At 24.7% G+C, this 25,368-nt stretch overlaps 2 protein-coding genes across 3 annotated transcripts in view; one reads left to right on the top strand and one right to left on the bottom strand.

Annotated features, from left to right (window-relative positions):
* The first annotated feature begins 10,665 nt into the window (after positions 1-10,665).
* Positions 10,666-25,368, top strand: part of LOC109598165 (prothoracicostatic peptide) — a 37,340-nt gene continuing 22,637 nt past the window's right edge. Inside the window, exon 1 of one of the 2 annotated variants that reach the window (XM_020014009.2) lies at positions 10,666-10,921. The gene's annotated coding sequence lies outside the window, so the exon portion shown is untranslated. The remainder of the gene's footprint in view (positions 10,922-25,368) is intronic. The other variant, XM_020014008.2, reaches the window with a different exon arrangement.
* Positions 16,928-17,612, bottom strand: LOC109598166 (uncharacterized). The gene is made up of 4 exons (XM_020014010.2): positions 17,483-17,612; positions 17,350-17,427; positions 17,153-17,296; positions 16,928-17,090 (listed from the first exon to the last, which is right to left on the bottom strand). Exons 1-4 carry the CDS (start codon positions 17,522-17,524, stop codon positions 16,980-16,982), a joined length of 375 nt encoding a protein of 124 aa, XP_019869569.1. The 5' UTR covers positions 17,525-17,612; the 3' UTR covers positions 16,928-16,979.

Genomic DNA, 25,368 nt, shown 5'->3' on the forward strand with positions numbered 1-25,368 from the left:
GTCAAATAATTTCCAATTAATACTAATCGAAATATATTTATTCGAATTGCCCCTGTCCGTTTATACATACTAATTGGAGCTGACTATTTAATATTCCTAAACAAATATATATGTGACTTTACAATAATCATATAAAGATAAATAATAATAATAAATTAACAAATTAATTAGGCGACGATTGTGGATTTATGCTACGTACAAATAGTTTGTTTAAATATCCTAAACACATAGTGGTGGTGAGTTTTAATTACGACAATTAGAGAATTCATGTGAGGCTTTGTTAATTGTAGTCGGGATGAATAACAGACATTTATTAAGGAAACATGAGTGTTTAAATATTTGAAGTAGTAATTTAAAAGTATAGTCTAGGAAGGTGTTAAATTAATAATCCAACTATCCAATTTAAAATTAAATTAAATTAACGTTAGTAATTAGTTCCCACTTATATTTAATAACTAAAAATATGTCAAATTGTACGTGAAAATATGAATTTACTATTGTGTTAATAGTTGTTACAAAATAATGATATCTATTAATTAAAAAAATTATAAAATTCCTATTATTTATATATCTAATTTACCTTTAAACTAAAATAAGTTTGCACTTAGAACAATTAACTGATATTAATGGTTTTAAAAGAAAAAACATTTATTTGCAAAATTTTCTCAACAGTAATTGTAAACAATCCAAAATATTTTTCTATTTCTTTATTTTCTTAACCAATTAAATTCATATACAGAGTTTTAATGAAATTAAATTTACTTTTTTTTGAACAATATGACTTAAAATATATTTAAAAAGAAATAATGTTCATACTAATATAAATTCACACCAAACAACAATTTTTATAAATGAACAGATACCAGTATTGGCAAAATTGGAATCAATTCGTCATTCAATTAGATAAGATTGTCAGAAACTACATTATCAAAAATTCCACCTTCTGCTGACGATTCGTGATTTACTACACATAAATTAAATTTCGAAATTATTTACTACCAGTAATAAATTAAATTTTTTTAAAAATCTGCTTTTATCTCGGCGAAACAGTTCTAAACGCACGTTAGTACTAATTGCAACGAATCCACGAACATAAATACGGACAAACCAAACATTTGCGTGACCGTTTAAAATTACGAATCTCGTGTGGTTTTAAGCGTTCCTTTTTTAAAAATTCAGCGAGACGAAACGTCACTTTTTTTTCTGTGTTAATTGTGATGCTTACTCGGCGAAATTTTGATTGTACGGTTATTAACTTGTGGAAGTAAATGAGGCTATTCATCACTGATTTTAATTAGTGCTGATCTACGGATGCGATTTATCTTTTTGTAGTTCTACACCGTCTTTTGTATTTTTTGTAAAAGAGTTTGTAAAACATAAACAACAAAATATTTGAATGTCACAATTAAAATTCGTTCAATATTTAGTATAAACTGCCACATGATACTTGAAGATGTAACATATATAAGTAAAAATAGCAATTGGTAAAATTTTTTAAACTTTTAAATATGTATTAAAAAAATGTTTATATTTTATTCTTAAATGTAATAAATGTTTGATTTTTTTAAAGGAGGACTCAATAAAGTTAAAATCTTCAGAATTATTAAAATAAGTAAAAGTATTATTAGTTAAAAATTTTTTTGTAAAAAATAATAAAAAAATTTATACAAAATTATATTACTGATTAATTAAAAAAAAAAATTAACAAATTAACAATTAACCATCAAAATATTTGAATATTATAGTTATAATTTGTTTAATAATAATAATTAATAGTATTAATTAAGTATTAAATCTGAAAATTTTTGAAATTAGGAAAATGAAAAGGGGGCATAATAAAACTCAAATTTTAAAACAAAAAATCTTAATAAATTAATTAATTATAAAATTTATAAAAAACATTTTTTTAAAACATTATAAAATAATATATCTGATAATTTGTTTAATATTAAAATAAAAATATTCTGAAAATATATATTTTTTTAAGTATTAAATATAAAAAACTTTTACATATAAAATTTATAAATACAACAATTTTTTTAATTTTTTTAATTAGGAAAGAATAATAAGTCTCACACAATTTTCAGAAATATTAAAATTAAACTGAAAACTCTCAGTAGAAGTTTTAAAACAAAAAAAAAAAATTAAATAATTAACTAATTATAAAATGTGTTGTTATGTAATTAAATATTAAACTGGACAGGGACATTAAACGTCCTGAAAATCTTTATTTTTAAGTATTAAATTTTCAGATAAAATATGGAATATTTATAAATGTTTAATTTCCTTTTTTATTATTTTAGATATTCGAAATTTATAGAAAATCTCTAGAAAAATAAAATTCATCTCAAAAATAGGAATAAAATATTTAATAAAATATTATTTAAAAAATTTTAGTTATTTTATTAAGGAAATAAAAAATAAATTTTAAAATTTTGTTAATACAAATATTTTTTATAGTTAAAACTATTAAATTTTTATTATAAAAATATTTATATTATATTTTTTTAAATTAATGGAAAGCAGAAATAATGAAAGAACAATGGAAATAAGTGAAAATAAGTTTTAAAACAAAATCACTCGAAATTTAATTTAATGATCTGATATTATTTCTAAATCTGTTAAAACCTTTCCAAAATTAAAAATAGTATCTAAATTTAGATTTATAACATTAAATATTAACATAAACATCAAAATATTTAAATATTTTAATTAAAATTCGTTTAATATTTAGTCATAAACTGTTACATAATGGCCAACACAATTCGGAATGTAAAATAAGTCATTAAAAGCCCCAAAAAGACGGAATAATTGTGTTTTTGCCCCCCCAACTAAACCGACTCGTTGCGCATTCATCCCCCCCGCTTGGATTGTAGGAAAAAAGAAGCGCCCGTCTAAAATCCACGAAAGCTCTTATCCAGACAAAATTGATTTACATAAACTGGATTATCAAATGCATTAAGCGACATTAAATATAGAAAGGTTATTTGCACCCCTGTCGTTTAAATATGCTCGAAAGTTCAAGTTATTTGCATAAATTTTATCAGTAAACAACCGATTCAGACAAGGTTTCAGTGGCGTTAATCAAGCGACTATTCTTGAAGTGAAATTATTCGCATTGTTTCTGAAAAACTGACGGTGAAACAACGCCTGTTTTCTGTTGCATCTCTGTATGGTTGTTTTTTGAGTTCTTTGAACCGACACAAACGTTCCGTTTTATTTTCCGTTGTTTTTGTTAATCAAAGTGGAAAAACAAGAAAATGGCCGCGTTATTTTTGTCGGCATCGTCTTCGACACAGCTGAAAAGTGAAAACTTTTATTAAATTATTGCGAGGACACATCCGAGATTCGTTCTCATTTTTCTGAAGTGTACAGAAAATGTTTTAATTTAATGCATCGGGTCTTTGTCTAGGTTTTTAATTCAGTTTTTGCCAGCAAACAAAGCGGGATAACAGGATCCATAAACGTGACGGGATCAAACTGAAGACGCGGCAAACTGATAATGTAACACGTAAAAAATTAAAACATTTTATTGGTTTGTGTATTCGACGGCGCGACCGGACCATTAAATTGCTCCGGATTGGATTTATTTCCGTCGCTTTGGCCGGAATTAAATAGACAGTTGATCCGTGTTGAGATGAATCACTTAGCGGGCGAAAAATCCACCTAATCTCTCCCATATTTCTACGTACTTATTTTTAGCATTTCGTTTTGGAATTTGGTTGGCAACATAATTCGGATTGCTGCTGCTTTTATCGTGTATTAATGTTTTATTTCACGTAAGTGTGCTTAAAAGTCTCAAATAAACCGGACACTAGAATTCTCGGACGGATCTGTTTAGAGAAGGGATGGTAAAAGGTACTTTGTCTAAGAGCTGAAACTCTCAACGCGTTTTCAAGGTAAATATCGAACATAGTTCGGCTGAAACTCTTTAGGGTGACATAAAAGGGGAATTACACGAATGTTTTGGCTATTTTGGAAATTCGAGAATGATTTTCAATTAAAATCTGTTTGTTTATAAACATTCTTTTAATATTATTTTATAATTTATATTATATACTTTTTACTGTTTTAAAATTCCCAATTTTTTAAATTAGTATTTTAAAATATTTTTTTAATATATTTATGTTTTAGAATTTGTTATACTAAAAGGACTTTAAAATATTATTAAAAAATTATTTGAATACACATTTTAGATATTCTAACTTACAGAAACATTAAAACTCATAAACTAAAAAAGTTTATTTATAATAATATAAATGTTATAATAAATACCATATATAAATATTTAATAATAATATTAATATTTTGAAATATATAAAAAATTGTCACTTAAATCAATGTAAAACTGAGAAAACTATAAACATTTCAAATTAATATAATTTGATATTTTGAATATATTAAAAAAAAAAATAAAAATATAATAAAATACTGGAATTATTGTAACTTGAATAATTCCTTTTTAACTAATTTAAATAATATTTTTTAATAATAATAATATTATTAATTTTTAATAATTCTTTAAATAATCTAATAATGTCTGAAATATTATACAAAAAATTATCAGTTAAATCAATAAAATTAAAAGATACCTCAAAAATAGGAATAAAATATTTAATAAAGAAAGAATTATTAAAGGTATTATATTATTGAAATAAAAAAAATAAAATTTTGTTAATACAGATATTTTTTTATAGTTAAAACTTTTAAATATGTATTATAAAAATGTTTATATTACCTTTTTAAATTAATGAAAAGCAAAAATAATGAAAGAAAAATTAAAATTCATATTGGAAATAAGTTTTAAAACAAAACAGTAAAATCACTCGAAATTTAATTTAATAATTTAATTTAATTATAATATTTCCAAACCTTTTCAAAATTAATAAAAGTATATAAATTTAGATTTACAACATCAAATATTAACGTAAACATTGAATAAATATTATATAATAAATTATCAGTTAAATCAATAAAAAATTTCTATAATTTAAAAATTATAAGATTTGTAAAAGTGAGAAAATTATAAATATATATTAAAGAATTTTTGAGAATATTATATAATCTGAAATTTGAATATTGAACTTTAATTATTTCTTTTTAAATAATATAAATAATATTTTATAATATGTAATAATATTTTTTTTTAAATAATTCTTTAAATAATCTTGAAATATTATCAAAAAAAGTGTTAGTTTAATTAATAAAATTAAGAGAAGTTTAAAATTGTAAAAATATTATACATTTAAAAAGAATTTTTGAAAATATTATAAAATACTCGAATTTGAATATTTGAATTTAAATTATTCTTTTTTAAACAATTTAAATGGTATTTTTAATAGTTATTATAATAATTTTTAATAATTCTTTAAATTATTTAATACCTTGAAGTGTTATTAAAAAAATTGTCAGTTAAATTAATAAACTAAGATTTGTAAAATTGAAAATACTGTAAATATTTCAAAATATTATAATATATAAATTTTTGAATTTATTTTAATGAATTTTTGAAAATATTACAAAATGTGAAACCAATAAAATTAAGAGAAATCTTAAAATAATAAAAAAATGTTATAATTTGAATTTTTGAAAATATTATAAAATACTGGAATTTAAAAATTTAAATAATTCTATTTTAAATAATTTGAATAATATTTTTATAGATTTGTAAAACTGAGAAAACTATATATATTTCAAATTTTTGAATTTATGAATTTCTGAAAATATAAAACCTCTAAAATTAATAGAAATTTTAAAATAATAATAAAAAATAATTATAATTAATAATTTATATAGAAGTAATAATTCTGGAAACATCATAATCTTCAAGAATGGTAAAACGTTTGGAAAGAATTTATGAAATTAAAAGAATATATATGATACTAAAATAATTAAATATGATAAAATTTGAAAAAGCTTTAGAATATCATAAAGCTTCAGCTAAAATAAAATTTAAAGTTTAGAATTTTTGTATCAAATAAACTTTATATCAAAAGTTTCATATTCTAGTCTTTGAAAACCTAATAATTTAATTTTAATTTATTTTGGAATATTTTTAAAAATTTAAAACTTTTGAAATAATCAAATAAATTATTAAATCCTTAACGAACATTGACTGTTAAATTTACCAAATAAAATAAAATAACTGTATTGCATGTGACGTGTTTAATGACTCGAGAACCTTTTTGATAAAGCACAAAACGAATAGAGAGGCATCATATAAATTGATGATCATATCGAACCTTAAAATAAACTTTCTGTTCCAAGGTATCAGATAAAACCAAAAAAATGGAAAGACTTTCCGTTTTTCATTTGCCACTAAATTAAACAATACCTAAAACTCAACAACCACAAAAGTATCAGTAACAAATACTTTCAGAAATTAATTTTATAATAGCTAAAAGGGTCAACTTTTATTGTCCATCAACTCAAGATTTGTTGTTGTTCTTTGCGCTTGTCAATTAAATGCAGAAATTGATTAATTTGCGGGCAAGCGGTTGACGGATTCATTTTTCAGTTTTCCGTTGCATTACTGCGGGAAAGTCAACCGGGTCGCTGGATAGGACACGCCGCAACCGCAACTCAAAATCCGAATGTTTTTCTTTGTGGAAATTACTCCGCATGGCAAAACTTTATGGTAGACTTCATTTTTCTGTTAATAAATTTAATATTGAATTATACTGGTTTATAAATTTTAACTTTTGTAATATGGGAATTTTTCTTTTATTTTTTTAGGGTAATTTGGATGTTTTGGTTTATTATTTTATCGTTTAACGTTTAAAATTAACGGCGAGACCAATTGAGACGAATATTATTTTCTTAAAATGTAAATTATATATCTAAAACTATCTAATTTGATATTACAAAAAGAGAAATAACTGAATTCTCCAAGTTTTACATGTTTAATCGTTAGTTGATTCATTTACAAGCTCATCAATTATCAATATAGGAAAATGAATAAAAATGTTGTGATGGAAATAACAAGAGACAAAGTACTTTGTATATGTTGTCGATATTTATCATTTTTCCTATAATTTCAATTGTATCAATTATTTCAATTATATTTAAATATAATAATAAGCTTCCTGAAAAACAAATTTACATTATCATCAAAATGTTAAATTGAACAAACTGAAAACTTATGGGACCGTCTTCAAAGTCAACTCCCGAAATCAGCAGCCACAAAATTTGGAATGTTCTTAGAAGAAAAATGGGGGGCTATAGAGCAATATTTTTTTGTTGAAGTACTGATTATTTTTTAATTATAGTTCATTTATTTTATTTCCTAAGGAATTTGTAGTTTCTATTCTTTCAAAATTCTTTTAAATATTTATGCAGTACAAACAAAATTTTTGGTGGCTATATATGAATGTTAGTCATATATTACATTTATGGCTGGTTTTTACATGAAAGCAACACGTGTAAAAAAGTGTTAATGTAAGACCCAAATTCTTTTCAGAACAAAATTAGCCACGTTTTGGTGTAAGGATAAAATAACCTGTAACTAAAAAAACTAATGAGCAGAGGAAAAAGCGACAATTTAATGTATTCTATTCCTTTTATGTTGTAATAGTTGGTCGAAAATATGCAAATTGGGTTTGGGAAAGTGGCGCAACGTTTCTGTTCCTGACAATTTCGAGCGTCGTAAAAACCGTTTTCCGTTTATAAAAATGTAAAAACACCCACACCCCACTCAGCACCGTTTAATTACATCTCCGCGTTCCTGTCCAGATAAAAACGATCCGTGTGCATTTCAGTAATAATTATGAAATTGTTGTTGGTGGCAAACAAAATCAGTTGTAGGATAATCAATTTGCAAGTGGTTTGTGGCCGTGTAGACGGAACTATAAAAGGATGCCGACACTCAATAACTGAATACGTCAAACACTATTACCAGAGTTTACTTACAAAATTGGTCCTGTTATCAATTTCTAAATTAATAATCGATACAATACGAACGAAACCCACGCGGGAATCGACCAAAGACATAATAGTGACTGATATGACAAATTTCTGTGCAACTATGTCGATCAATCAATGGTTTATCTATCGAGTATTGAAAAAATAAATCAGTATGGTGATGTGATTTGAACAGTTAAACCCTAGTTTTTTTAATTAAATATGTCAAAACAAGAGCTTTATATTTTATATCCTTTTACGAAAATATTTACTGAAAATATTGTTTTATAGTTGCAGCCAACGAACATATGTGAAATGTTTTGAGCTCTCATGTCACAAAAATATAATAATAGATTTTTATTAATAAATTTTATTGGAAATTTGTTTGTTCAGATGGTAAATGTTGTAAATGCAACCATAAAAGTATTTTTGAATGATAATTCCTGGTTAAACTGCCTTCAACACGTTTTTATTACAGGTGATACAATAAAATAAGAGAAATTTCATATAATTCGCATAACTGATATGTTTCGATTAAAACAACTTACATTTTTGTTAAATTACATGTCTGGCCCACGCATTTCTGTAATTTTTACAAAACTGTGCAATTTAATTAATATTGTGAAATGAAATGAAATTTTTGTTTTATAAATCGCTTTGTTCACTTTGAAGGGATAATTTCGATCATAAACTGGAATTGATATTCTGACTGATTACTAATCATACACGAGTTTAACAAACTTTAGTTCAATCATTTATTTTCATATATAAAAAATTCAACTACGACAAAATTATTTTATTTAATTATCTAAATAATTAATTTATGTAATATTTGTATTTAATATTAATTTCCAATGAAATTATTTTTAAGATTTTCTTATTTTAATTTTATTAAAGTTTTTTTGATTTTTATCTTCTGTAAATAAAATTGTTTACTTTTACTAAATTTAATTGTATTTTTTCTTCATTTTATTATAATTATTCTTATTTCTGTTTTCGAATAATTTATTAAAATTAAATAAATATTCATATTTATTTTTTAAATAATAAAATAATAAAAAATAATAAATAGTTTAATAAAATATCGTAATATTTTACTTTTCTCTAATTGTTTAAACATATTAAATAAATATATTTATCATTTTATTATTTTTTAAAAAATTAAAGCTAAAATTATTATTATTAGTTATTTTTTGAATATTAAGAAACAGTCTTCAATTTATTTTATGTTTGAAAATTTTTAAAATTTTATAAAACTTTCAGAACTTATTATTTATATTGTTCAGTTTTGTAATAGATTTTTACATTAGATTTATTTTTAAATTGTTTACTAACTTATTTTTAATTTAATTTAATATTTTAATTATTATTACAAATATTTTAAATATATAAATTAAATTTATGAATTTTTGGTTATATTATTTAACTATTTTTAAAAGATATTTTTTGTTATTTCAAAATGTTAAATATCGTAAATTATTACTATCCCCTACTTGGTATAAGTTTATGATTTATTTTTTCTTGATTTTTTAAAACTCTCATGACTTATTTTAGATTTTTTATTTATTATATTAAAAAAGTTATTATTATTCATATTGTTCAGTTTTATAATAGATTTTTACATTTATTTTTAATTTTTTAAAAAAACTGATAAAAAAAATTAATATTTTAATTATTATTCCAAGTATTTTAAATATATAAAAAACATTGAATAATTTTTTTTATATATTCAAAATTTTAAATATATTTTGTATCTTTGTTCCTTTTCATAAATTTGTTAAAATTTTATTGTATCTTTTATTTTGTAAAAATTATTATTATTATTAATTTTTTTGGGCAAAAGTTTTTAAAATTATTTATTCTTGATTTTTTAAAATCTAAAAAATATTTTAGATTTTGAATTATTTAATTGGAAAATATTTAAATTATTGTTATTATTTATATTTTTCAACTTTAATAAATTTATACATTTACTAATTTTAAAATTGTTTAGTAAATTATTAAAAAAAGTCATGAAAAAATAATATTTTAATCATTATTCCAAATATTTTAAATTTATAAATTAAATTTTACGATTTTCAGATTATATTACTTAATTATTTTTTTAAAGAACATCTTTGAATTTTTATCAATATTTTAAAGTGTATTTTGTCTATCGTAACGATTATTCCTTTTTATAGTTTTGAAATTACGTGTCTCTTGTTTTTATAATATATCTCATTTGCCATTTTTTAAAATCTTTTGCTTTATACTTTATTAATGTATTAAGTTTATATCATAACTCTGTTTTAAAATTTTTCTTTAATTATTTATTCAATTATTTTTTGGGTGTTCACTAATCATTTTTAACATTATTTCTTAAATTTCTTATTTTGTTTGAAGATTTTTAAATTTTATTAAGCTTTCAGAACTTACTGTCGGATTTTTTATTATTTAAATTATTTAAATTTTTTAGTGTATATTTTATGTACATTTAGGTTTTATGAAATCTGATATATTTTAAAAATTTAATCCCCCATTAAAATTTTTAAATGATTAGCCTTCGACCATACGGATTACATTAAATTTTCAGTTCTTTCATCAAATATTTTAAATTCATTGAATCAAACGAGGCATCCTGATTGAAAACGACCGCCCACGCACGTGGAAACAAGCCGGGCACCAAAAATTTCTATATAAAGTGGGGGCGAGAGCCGTCTTTGTGTTAGAACCTCCAGCGGGCCGTCGCAGCGCGTCCACCACGTCCAACGTCCACGTCAACGGCTGCATTTCCCGAATCGCAGATCCGCCGAAACGGAGAACGGGACTCTACACGCGATTCGATTGGGACAAGTGGGCGAACGGAGGAACGGACGAAACGCAGGAAAGGGTTTTTAGAGTTGGGCATCGGCCGGAGAGGAGCCAGTGCGCGTTCAACCACCAGCAACGTCTGAACGACCCGATCAACTGAATCACCGATCGCATCCGCATCTGATCCTGCTCTCTCCCAGAGCTCCGAAGCTTCACCGAAAACCTACACAAGGTAAGATATTTTTTTTCCTTCCTTTCAACTTCACTGAATTTTAAATTAAAAAAAAAATACAAAATTATTTATATAGAAAATAGATAAAAAAATTAATACTTAAAATATTTTTGTAAATTTATAATTTTCAGTTTTTTTATTTAAATATTTTTTTTAACAAAAATTATATGAATTATTTTTTTTTTCAGTTCAAAATTTTAATTGTATTTTGTCTATTGTAAATTATTACGTTGTTTCTCTGTTTTGAAAATTTATTTTCTATTTACGAAAAATTGTTAAATTTTTTTATTAACATTAAAATATAATTCATGTGTGGTAGATTTAAAAAATAATTAAGTACATACATTTTTTAAAAAAATTTCAATTTATATTTTTTTATTAAAGATGCAGTAAAATAAAAAATAAACATCTCAAAATAAGTTGGTATAAAAATATATAATTTATTTATTATTACAATATTTTATATTGCCACAATAGTTGATTAAAACATAAACAAAAATAATAGTTTCAGTCATAATTATTTAAAAATTAATTATTAAATAACATTATATGTTTCCCTGTTTAGTTTTGGAAATTTATTTTTTATTTAAGAAAAATTATTAATTTTTTTATGAAACATTAAAACAAAATACATGTAGTTCACATAATATTTCAGAGGTAGATTTAAGAAATAATTAAGTATATACATGTTTTAATAAAGATTCCGTTCAGTTCATTTAAAATAATAAAAAAAAACACTTATTACTACAATAATTTTTGAAATTATATAAATACTTAATTTAAACATCGTCAAAAAAATAATAGTTCCAGTCATAATTATTTAAAAATTAATTATTATTTTTTTAAATTTAATTTTTTATTTAAAATTACTTCTTATTAAAATAATTAGGTTCTTATATATTCTAAAAGTATTTAATAAATTAATATTTTTTTTAATTAGTATTTTAATTATATTCCATTTTGTCTATTATAAATTATTATGTAGTTTCCCTGTGTAGTTTTTGGAAATTTATTTTACATTTACAAAAAATTGTTAAATTTTTTATTAAACTCTAAAATGTTTGTTCACAAAATATTTAAGTGGTAGATTTAATAAATAATACAGTATATACAATTTTTAATAAAGTTTCAATTTATATCTTTTATATTAAATATACTGTAAAATAAAAAAAAAACATTTCAAAATAAGGTGATATATAAATAGATGATTTTTTTATTACTACAATATTTTTTGATACTAAAAAAATAGTTGATTGGAATATACACAAATTTTTAGATATAATTCTTTATAAAAATTTTAAGACATAATTATTTAAAAACTAATTATTATATTATACACATGTAATAATAATAAATTGTATTTGATTTAATTTAAATTTTAGATAAAAACTTTAATTAATTTCTTTTTAATTCTTTTTGGGAAAAATTTATAATAATAATAATTAAATAAATAAAATAAATTTGAAATATATATATTAAGCTTAATAATCAAATTGTAATAATTAGAAAAATCACATTATCAAAGAAAACGACAGATATATAAGTTATTAAAAAAATACTTATACTTGCATCCACAAATATAATAAAACGTTTTTTAATCGATATCGATTAGATGATTTTTCCCAGTTTAAAATTGAACTCGACGCATTCGCCATATTTTCAAAAATAAATCAAACAGTCCGCAACGGAGGTGATTTTGTAATAAACGAATACGCTCGAATAAATGGAATCCGAGCTTATTAATTAAAACGTTTTAAGTTTAATTTTGTTTCACTCCGGTTTACTGCATATTAAATAACTTCAAAGGGGAAATTCTTACCAGCTAAGTCGTACTGGTCAACTTCAAAACAACTGTTGCCGTCGCAAAACTTTACAACTATATTATTTTATTTTTAAATTATACAAATTTATCGTTTCAAGAAAATTATAATACGATAATAAATTGTCTAATTATGTAGTTTGTCGAGCTTGGAAGTCGTTAAAATTAAAAATGAAAATCAAGTTTGCCAAGTTCAAGTTTTTAGTTGGAAAAACTTTTGTCACTTGACGCTATTTACTATTTTGTATGGGTAACTTTAAAATAATGATTAATTCTATTTGCAATAAAAACTACTTTAAAAATGAAAACCGTATTTTTTTTTTTAATTCAATTGGGTTTAACAATTAATAATGGTTCAGGATGATTAATTAGTTAATATAGTACATTACATAAATTAATAATTAATGTGAGCCACACACGAGTATTATTACAAACAAATAGTTTTTGCGAAATAATTCTGTATTTATCCAATAATTAGCACAAATTAAATGTTCACACTCTCGTTATAATTTTGTTGGCGGTATTTTTAAATAGCTAAAATCATCTAAAAGTTAAATATTAATTCACCATACGCATAATTATATGCACATTAATATTAATTTTGTGATTGTTTATTGATATTAGTTGCCTCACATTAAATATTAATATTAAAATGATTGGCTCATTTTAGTTTAAGTAGGTTAAAAAACTAGTCTAACAAAACGAAGTATAATAATAATTTCAGGTTTCAGGTTTCACTATTGATTTATGACAGCAATCCAATGAGAAAAAGCTTTCCGAATAAATTATTGATGACAAAACATATAAAATATGCATTTCCGGCTTAAAAGTTACATAATTCAATGCGATTACTTTTTGGGCTTAAATAAAATTAAAATCCCAGGGAATTGTATATAAAGTCAATTAAATTCAGGCCAATTAAAAATCGTTATTTTACTAAAATTGTTTTGTCGTGGTTGGATTAAAAATAAATAAAATATTTATTTTATCAATTAATTATTGTGGGTGTTTTAGAGATTTCATAACACTAAATTTAAATCAAATTCAAACAAATTCCATAAATGTAAAACAGGATGTTTTTTAAAAGCAGCAGGATTTACCACTCCGCAAACAATAAAGAGACAACCACCCTTATCTCGGCGCATATTTGCGCAAGCGGGGGCACGGAATTTACAGTGAAAAAATGCTAATTAATTGATTGGCAATAAAATCGTGAAAATCCTGAAAATCTGCCATAAATTAATAGAGAGTGTCGACGAAATTGTAATGTAAATCGATTTATCGAGTTATCAGATTATCGGTATATTATTAAGTATGTTTTTATAGTCAGATAAGTACTCGTTATAATAATATTTACGCAAGTTAACAGAGTTTTAATGAATGCACAAATCCGAACGATCATCCACAGGTAATTTCCACGTATGCTTTGTTCCACGTCAAACACACAATTACCTTTTCCTCTTTCAAATCATTGATTAAAGTTACGGGTTAATGCATAACCCGTGAACGTTGCAGAAAAATAAACTTCTCTCGAAACGTATTTCCCGACGTTTTCTTGTCACACAAATTGAATAAAGTTCCGGTGTCGTTATTTTGATATCAATTACGGGTACGGCGTACGTACCGGGAGTGTTAAGTAGGATTTTTAGTGGGGCGGATGGGGTGGCACCCCCTCACCCCGCTTCTGATTTAAGCCGTGGCGCAAAGCCCGCTCATAACATGTGTCAACTGTTCGTTGAAACGACGACTTGTCGACCAAATCCTTGTCTCTCTCCCACTCGCGTCACCGTTCAGTATCTGCTCCTTCTGAATTATCTTCCGTTAATGCATGTGTTCGAGTTTAATTAGAATTTAGTGGTTCATTTGGAGGATTATTATTATTATTATTATCATTACTATTTATAATTATTAACAACTGTCACTGAGTTTATGTGGCTTTGTTCTTGATTATGTCGACAATTGTGTTCACAAATCCGACATTCACAAAATGTTCCTTTCTTTTAACGTCCTTTTTGCTCGCCCAAATTATATTCAAACAGATAAGAGGGGCTGTCTCTTTATTGTTTGCATTGCGGTAAATCCGACACGTTTTTAAAAAAAAATCTCCATGTCATATTTATGTTTTATGTTACGGAATTAATTTGAAATTTATTGCCTGTCCGAGTGATCAAATTAATTTTGAATATGTTGTATCGAAATCTGCGTTACTCAATTTTTATCTATATTTTCACAAAAGTGTAAACATTTCATTTGTTTTTTTTATGCATGGTAAAATATGCTGTGAATTATTTAATATTTCAGTTGATGTCTGGAAAATACGTGTGCTGTTATTTTAATAAAATAATTGTGATTAAATTATTTTAATTACACAGTTCTTTATTATTCATTAGTTTGATGATACCCACGAAAACATTTTATTGTTTTTTTTTTAAATATATACATATTATCAACAAAATTAAAAATAATATATTAAATAAAAAATGTTGAAATTTAAATAAAAAATTAAATATTAAAAGAAAAGTTTAAAATTTAAAATTTAATGAATTTAATTTTTACTAAAATAAAGGCTTTTCTTTTTTCATTTTTATCGCCTGAAAAATTGTGAAAATAAATTTAAAAAATGATGTAAAACTTATATAAATTAAAATTTGTTTTAGAGACGGAAATATTAGTAATAAGTAAATATTACTTCTTGATATTTATATTTAATAAATGGTAAAATTTTCTAAAATCTATTAATGCGTTGAAAATATAAAAAATAATAAAATGAATCTTTTATTAGGGATCAAAAAATTTTTAAAATGACTATAATATTTATATAAAAAGAATTATTTTTCTTTTTTTAGTTTTGTTATCTGAAAAATTGTAGAAAAAATAAAAATTGATGTTAAATTTATGTAAATTAAAATTTGTCTTAATGACGGAAATAATATTAATAAAAATTGCAGAATAATGTAAAACTTATATAAATTAAAATTTATTTTAGAGACACTACTTCTTAATATTTATATTTAATGATTAGACAATTTTCTAAAATCAACTAAAACTATAATAAAATAATAAAATTAAACTTTTGGGACCAAAAAAAATTGGAAATAATGTGTGTATAAGGAGAAATACTTAATTTTTCAGTTTTATCGTCTGAAATATTGTAGAAATAAAATTAAAAAATTAATTAAAACTTTGACTTTGATAATATTTATTTAAGATAAAACACTTTTTATTTTTCAGTTTTATCATCTGAAAAATTGTATAAAAAATAAAAATTTATGGAAAACTTATATAAATTAAAATTTCTTTTAGAGACGGAAATATTGTTAATAAATAAATCTACTAAAACATTAAAAATATAAAAAAATAATAAAATGAAACTTCTATTAGGGGTCAAAAAATTTTGATAATATATATTTAAGGAGATACATTTTTTATTTTTCAGTTTTAGTAATAAAAATTGATTTCACACTTATATAAATTAAAATTTGTTTTGGAAACTAAAATATCATTACATAAATCAACAAAAACATTAAAAATAATAATATTTTAATTAGGGTCCAACAAATTTTTAAAATGACTGATAATATTACACTTTTTATTTTTTTTATTTTTTAGTTTTATCGTCTGAAAAATTGTAGAAAAATAAATTATGAAAAACTTATATAAATTAAAGTTTTAAAATCGAAAATATTAATAATAATTAAGTACTACTACAAAATATTTATATGAGAAGAAAGTTTAAACAAATTCGACAAAATAAAATAAAAATTTAACATTAAATGATTATTTTGTAAAAACAATTGTGATCATTTTAAACTAAACAAATTTGTATAAGCTGTGGTTCCTTATTACGCCTCAATAATTTTTCACCAATAATTTCACCATTATAATGTTGCAATGAATCGTTTTGTCAGAACCGTGAAATTAATTACCGTGTAATGGAACCGTAATGCTGTAACGTCATAATTAAATTTAAACCCTAATGACTATCTTAACTGAGCATAATCAAATTTCTATCTCATTATAACCTCGATGTATTATAATAATACTACAAACGTTTTAATATAACTGTAATCAATTTACTCTTCAATTTATTGTTTTACTTCATTAGCTTTGATTTACGTATTATCTTATTAAAACAAATTAAGTGTTTTTAATAAATTTGTTTTCGTTCTATAAATAAAATACTCATATAATATTCCATGCAAAAAGTCATTTACTCAAAAATATGACAAATTAAAAAAATTACAGGCCTAATTTCTTCTGCATTATCGATTTCTGCGTCCTGATCTTGAATGCCCTAATCTTCTCCTTTTCCTTTGAAAATTCGGTTTCCTTCGAAGAATCTCTGCAAATCTGTTATGAAAAAACAATTAAGTGATGAACAACAGAAGATAATAATTGAATATGTAACATACTTGACATGGTCCCTTAATCGAATCAAGCGGGTTCACCTTACTCAACTTACTCTTCTGGACAGCTTCATTGATTAGCGAAACTGGACACTCTAAGTTTTCTTTGGTTCCTTTATTAATGGAACTATTCCCTTCGTGCTCGATATTCTGTAAATGATCGAGATGGAGGTACAAATATAAATTTATAAACGTAAACTTACTAAAGTATTGTCAATTCTCTGAGGTTTGTATACCCTACAGAAATTCCTTCGAATCGGGGTTGAATTGAGCTTGTCGATCTGAAATGGTCCGAGTTTAGGACGGGCGGGCCACTGATAATTATTTGTAACTCACCGTTTGCGCCAGATTACACGAGAATTTTGTCAGATGTGCCATTTTAATAAAATGGATTTACGTGAAATGTGACATCTATGACAGAAAGAGTGGGACCAGAATAATATGTCAAAGTGAACAATTAAACAATTCTGGACTATTTTCGATTCAGTTAAAAAAAATTATTTATGAGAAGTTTAATGTAATTAATAATTGTTCAGAAAGTGTATATAATTTTATGTTTTATTGTGAACACTGAATTAAACAAACAATATAAATCGAACAATTTTATGTATTCGACTAATCGCAAAACAATGAGAATAAATACGGCCATCTGTTGCACGAACCAATCGATAAAATCTAGCGATTTAAACGAAGGAGCAGAACTGATACACTGATAAAATTGCGATTTTTGAGCCCGTTTAATCCCGGGATTGCGATCCCGTTTTGTTCCCTTCCAATATTCGCTAATGCACAGTTTATAATGCAATCAAATTAAGAATTTCTTTTTTCATGCGATTTATGGTAATGGCAAGCCATCAAACCTAAACGAGGGTCCCACCATAATCGTTCTGTTTAATAAGTTTCAAAATACTTATTTTTTGAATTAATTAAGGGTTTTTTCGAAAATGCACACGACCTCTGTTATAATTTAATGTAATTAGGAGTTAATATGTCTTTAACGACATCTATCGAAAGATCCAAAGCAACTGAAGAATTAAAAAAAAGAAGAATTTAAAAAAGGAATCACTAGTTATTGATATATTTTGGAATTAGCAGATATTTTGAAAATCTGTTGGAATTTTAATGTATGAACTTTTTATTTCATCTGTTTAATATATCCAAAATCATAAATACAAACAACAACAAATTTAAAAATAAAGCACTATTTTATCATAATATATTATATCTTTTAATTAATTAGATGTTTTTTCTACAATCTGTTGAAATTTGAATGTAAATAGTATCCAAAAACAACATCGGAAACCGCAAAAATTAAGAAAATAAATCACGGTTTGTTGCCATTTCAAAGGTACTTTCAGCAGTAACGACTCTGCCGGATTTATTACGTAATAATTGTGGCGGGGGTGTAAAAGGTGCGCCCCCGGGCCTACTTATTAAATTCGTCTGGGTTCGTGCCGTTTTAAATTCAATTTTCCAGTAATCCACCCAATTTAAATTATCGCACAGTCACGACCACCTTTAACCAACATCTATCTCGTTTCAACAATTTTAACAGCCGGCAAAGAATGTTTCTTCTTGATTTGCATCATTCTGAAATGAATTAATATATTTCCACCTTGGAATTATCTGAATAACCTGATCCACGATTAAGGATGATTTATGCATAAGCTAGCGCAAAGTTGACACAAAATCGAGACCCCAAAATATACATAAACCTTTGTTCAAACCCCAAAACTAATCCAATAACAAATCGACACTCAGAAATGATATTTAATCAAACTATACGTTATTGAAGGACATTATCATGTTTATTTAAGTTCGGATGGACTAATCCAGATTTTCTAATGGCATAATAAACTTTGTTAAATTATTTTGTTTTCCGACAGAGTAAAAAATGACTCATTAAAGCAGAAGCGATTGATGTTAAAAATGCATACACGTGTTCCTAACGCGTTAAACACAGTGTAAGATATTACATAAAACAACGTACATCGTTCCATATTAACATATTTATAAATAGGCAGTTAATTAAACCAAAATCGATTTCGTGCAAGTGAGATTTTCGTTAACAATGCATTTGTCAACAGCATTGAGACTTTTGACGAGTCGACAGTTTTAATTACCGATCTAATTTAGCTAAAATCCAGGTAGTGGTTTTCACTCAAGTTCTTTGTCACGTGGAGTATTATAGAGAAAATTAACTAATTACGTCAGGCGGAAAATGAACGTATTTTTTAAAAGAAATCTTTTAATTCAAATTCATTGAATTCCCCGGCTACAAAAGCGAAACATGAAAAAACATCAATGAATTAATGTTTTGGCGCGGCGTATTTTAATAAAGCAAAATGGAATTTACGGAGTAAAAAGGGAACAACACAAAACCTTAATTAAAATCGGTTCTTGGAATTAATAGTCACAATCTTAAATGATTCATCGTTGCAACTTAGCTACTTTCGCCAGAGTATTTAGGTTTTAATTTTTGACTGATTTGTTGTTAATTAGTGATTTCAATTACTGTTCAGTTTATTTGTGCGGTGGCTGAATTAATTCAGAGACAATCTGTATAATCATGGCTCAAAGCTTCACTGTTTGAGTTTACGAACATTTCATGTCATGAGTTTCCAATCACTCAATTCGTCAACAGGTCAGTTCAGTTGTATTTTGATTTAAATTACTGTAAATTGTTAAACTATGTAAATTCCAATTACAATTCCAGAAAATTAAAATTGTTGTAGTTGCAAGAAAAAATTCTAGTTTATTGAAATTATCTCACCCTATTTTTGTGTTTTATTGCATGTTTTATGTGAAACATTGCGTTTGTATAAAGTGCAAAAAGCGTTTACAAGAGACATAAAATATGGACCAGATGTAAATGTTTGCAGATAACAAATCTCGTAAAATTCTAACGTGACAACCATAATTTTCCAAAAAAAAAAGGAAATAATAAGTCATCAATTCAACACACAAAAGTATGACTTCTTAGTTTGTTAAATATTATAAATTTTTTGATGTTTTAAATGAATTAGTTTTAATTTTTTTTTTCCTCATCCAATTTATGTTTAATTACCATGGAAGCAAAGTGATCAATAACAATGATTGAATAGAATTGTATTATTAATAATTATAATCTCAATGCTTTTTATGTTATTTCCATAAAATTGTCGTGTAGAAGTGAATTCCAAACAGACAAAATCAATGATATTCTCGGCCGGCCTAAATTATTAATATCAGTAAAAGTCAATATAATCGTTCTTTGACCTTTTAAACCACTTAACAAACGGACAAAGTTACGAAAACACCGAAAAACGTTACCGTTAATTGTTCCGAATTGATACAGGATTAAAACGAAACGATTTTCACACACTCTGAGTCATTTTCACCCTCGGTTTTTTGTCCCTAAAAACGGTAAATGGAAAATAAATATTTCCTCATTGTCAATCACATTTTTTACTGCGATTATAAAGTAAATAAATAACGGAGTGTGTATAAATTGATAAAACCATAAGCGAAACTTTAGGGCCACATAAATTTTCTCTTCCCTTCCGAAATTCAATTACAATAAAGGTAAACGAAGTCGCCGTTAATGGCTAAACACTTCTTAAATTTTTTAAACGTTCGAAATTAGTAATTAAAAACGCGTCAAACTAATCCCGGCGAAGGTGCGAAGGTGAGTCGAAAAGAATCAAATATGGTAATCCCATCTGCGTAACGAATCGAGCATGGAAACGTATTTGCGAGGGCGAATTTCATCTGCGGTCAGATACACTTAGAGGGTGGAATCGTTAAAATCCACCTACCCTTCGCAAGTTTTACGACTCGCACTCGATAAAATGTGCGTCAGATAAAAAAGGGCAATTTTTGGCGGAATGACGAGTTTGGGACAAATTTCGACAAAAGGGATGGTTTATTGTCTTGCGATATGTCGATTGATGTAATTTATGCTAATTAGAATGGCGAGATTAATTGTTATTGCGTGTAATGCTGTTGCCACATAAATTTTCATCGTCATTGTACCATAGTTTGTGTTGCAATGTTATCAAATTTACTCAAAGGAGGTTTTGCGATAAGTTTTCCATTTTGTTTTCCCTATTTTATATAAAATCATGTTCACTTCAAGTTTATATAAAAGTAAACGTTAATAACCAATTTTTAATATAAATAAAAACCTTATTTTTCAGTTTCTTGTAAGTTTATGCAAGGAAAACTGTAATTACAATAAGTTAATTTACAGATTTCTTTATTTTATACATCTTTGTATAAAGTTGCTAGTACTTAAATATTAATATTTCCGTAAAATGAGAATAATAAATAAGTGAATTATTTACTCTTAAATAAACAGTATTATATTTTTAAATAGTATTAAATTTAAACAAATACAAATATATATCTTTTTAATTTTTTTGATAATGCCTCAACCCGCCTATAAGTGTGCTAAAAAAGTATAGTGATTGATATATTATTTGCGTTGAAATCGCGCTGTGCAATCACCATCTATCGGGTGGACGTCGTTAAGCGTCTCGGACGTCCCGGCGTGTAAAACTGCAAAAACCACGTTTCATTTAACAGCAAAACACTGTATGATTACAATTTTTTTGCACTCCACACTCGCTCATTTTATATTGCTGTCTGTTGTTGTTTGTTTTAATGTTATTTGTAATTTTTGTTTACATAAGTAATAATTTAAAGGGTTTGTAAGAAACAGTTCAAGGGAGCCATGTAAATTGTGTTTATTTTAAAATTGGTGAATTTATCTTGTGAATGTGATTTATTCGTTCATTGTTATTTGATATTATAATTAGATTTGATATTAAAGGAAGAATTATATTCATAAATTTTAATTAGATTCAAATATATTCCCTATATTATTAAAGTTTGAAATATTCTTTATTAAAATGGATTTATATAGACAAAGGAAAGCATAATTATAGTCTTTATTGTGTATTATTTATAAAAGTGAGTTTCGTTTTATGGAAATTATACCTTATAAAAAACCTATTTAAAAATATTAAATATAATAAATATGATTTTTTATTATAAAAATAAGTAAATTAAATTCCATCAGGTAAAATATTATAAAATTAACAATTTTAATTGAAACTGTGACATTTATTTTAAATTTCAACGTCATTCAAAACATTCTTTTAAAAAAATCGTAATGGCATTTATTAAACTTAACAAAGACATGAATAAACCTTCGTTCTATTTATAAATTGCAATTATAATGTTTTAGTTCCCATTTAAATGCAATATAATGAACAATAATAAATACATTTGTATATTTCTGAACGTAACAAAGCACTGATATCCTTTTTCATAGGACACAAAAGAAAATGAAATGATAACAGTAATAACAAAGAAAATACAAACGTCGAATGCTAATTATTTTTCCAGTTAGTCTTTATCAAAATATGAACTTTACAGCCCCAACAACTAATTATAATCAACTGTGATGCACTTAAATTTAATATGTCTTAATTATAAAAGCTACTTTTAAAATTTATTCCATTTATAAATTGTTAAAATACAACGTGCTTGAAAATTGCGTCGGGAAATTAGGAAAAACAGCATCAAGTCGAAACCGTTGGAAATTATCGTCGGCTTCGTCTGTGTAATTTCACTGGCAATCACGATAAAATGTTTTCAGTTTAATTTCCAGTTTGAAAAAAATTTACACCTCACCATGTTTTTTCTATTAGACGATTTAAAAGTTCTGTTGATTGATACAATTTGGTGTGGGTTCATTGGTTCAAATTTGCCAGCCTGAGTGGAATATTGAATGAATGCAGCTGGTGAAACATCTGTTGATCGATTAGAATGCAACGTTACGATAATAAACCTGATAAAAATCGAATTAACACAAATAAATTTTAATGTATTAACATGAAAATAGGAATTTAATGGTTTAATCAGTTGATAATTTATTTATTTATTAATATAAATTTATACAAAGGTCTGAAATAAGAGAGGAAATTACTTTTTTTATATTTTTATTAAAGAATTAAGATATTAAAATAAAAAAAAGATTTATTAGCTGAAGCTAATTGCTTATGCACAAATTTTAAAAACTTGATTTTATTAACTCAATCCACTTGCACAATAAGTATGCAATTTATTTGATTGTGAGCCATAAAATTGTAATACAAACCAATTGACAAGTTTTATCGTGTCTATTAAGTCGAATAAACTTAAATTTAACACTGACATATAAATTCAATTTAAATGAAAATGATGTAATTAATTGGTTAGTTTATTTATAGTGCAATACAGTCTTTAATAATGTTTATAAAAATAAATTATTTATGTTGTAGTATATAGTATCAACAATGCTGTGCACTATACTGTGGGTCCTAAACTAATGTAATAAACTTACTATTTAAATTAATTTATTTATTAACCACTCAAAATGTTCTACTTGAAGCTCTTGACAATGAAATTCAGCACCCCTATTTATAAAATAAATATTGCCTTTTACTCTTAAACTTAAACCCTCTCCATTAAATTAAAAATAGTTGACAGTACTGGAAAATTTAGGTATTTTGATATTTTACATTTTATTCGAGGTCGATATATTGTTCCGTTCAAAAGTTATCAAGGGGATGGGGACTTTTTACAGCCCAACTGTACGGATGGAGTTTTTAAAAATGATGCGGCTTGAGTTTCACAGTTCATATGCTGGTTACGTCGTAAAAATTTGATGTCTCTACATCAGATTTTCAATATCCACGAATCAAACAGTTAAATTTCTATAAAGCATAGCTCGCAAATGGTAATAATCGAGCCGAATATTCCAACAAGTGCAAACGGATCACCGATCTTTCCTCCGTGCATTTTTATCGTTTTATCAACCCCGTCCGCCCTGCTCCCGTTGCAACTTTATTGACAGCCCGAAAATCAATAGGCAATCCTTCATATCGGAGCATTATTGGCGAAAAAAGGCAGAAACCCGATCCGAAACCAATGTTTGCATTGTTTCATTCGGAAATCTGCTTTCGCGGTGGATTTGTGTCAATCTCTTCTGTCCGTCAGTTCGAACCGCTCAATTTGTTTGACACAAACACCATTTTTATATGGCGAATCAGAACCCAATCAGTTCGGCTCATTTAATATGGTGCACAGTGTTCGTACGTGACTTATCTTCCGTTCTAATCTTGTTTGTAACATTTACTTAAGTATAAACTCCAAGATTTTTATTATATTACTAATAAGTTTCAAAACCTTTTATAAAATTATTCAATATTATCTCATTTAATTTAAAGTTTAAGCTAGAGCTTTATTTAAACTTTATACTATGCCTTACTTATTTTAATTAAATTTCCACATGATTAAATCATAAAAGATTGCCACTGGTAAAATATTTGTAAATTAAAATCAATATTTAACTACATATTTTATTACAAAGATTTAAATTGAACTAAATGATTAATATTATATTCATACTATAGCTTTTAGTTAATACACATCAAATAAAATATAAATAATTCCTTTTATTTGAATATAAAGTTTTAACATATATTAAAATTCATTTTAGTATGAAAAATTGATTAAAAGCTTTGACTTACTTTGTAGGATCAAAAAAGGGAATAATTGATGCATATTTTATATTTTACGTAACTATAACACGTTTGTTAAATTAAAATAATTATGTGATTTTGTTGAGTCACGTTAAAACGTTTAATTATAAGGCGCATCCGCCATTATTTAAAATATTTCCCAATATTATTCCTTAATACCTTTTTTTATTAGATATTAAATAGACCGAACATCTTTGAATTAATTAATTTAGTAATGAATAATAATTAAAAATTTAAAATTTTTATTTACTTTAATGTTATTGAAATTAAAACATATATATTTCTATAACCAATATTTTCACCTATTTTAAAATATTGTTCTAGTATATAATAATAATTTGGAAAATTTATGGAATTTTATTAACTCCATTGTATTAAAGCATTTAATGATAATTTACAGCTTGACAAAAATTTGAACACAAAACGTTGTTATCTGTTTCATTGACTGAACAATACAATTTGAGTCACTTTATATAATTTATTTTAATTAAAATTGTTTTTAACAATTGTTAATGAAACAATCATGCATGGAAATGTAAGTAAATGATGTTTATAAAATTCACAAAAATTTAATTGTTATTATTGTGAGATAATTTTTAAAATAATTTTTATTCAAGGTTCAAATCTAAAAATTTTCAATAAATTAAATTA

This window comes from Aethina tumida, chromosome 7 (assembly GCF_024364675.1).
Source record: "Aethina tumida isolate Nest 87 chromosome 7, icAetTumi1.1, whole genome shotgun sequence".
NCBI classification, from domain to species: Eukaryota; Metazoa; Arthropoda; class Insecta; order Coleoptera; family Nitidulidae; genus Aethina; species Aethina tumida.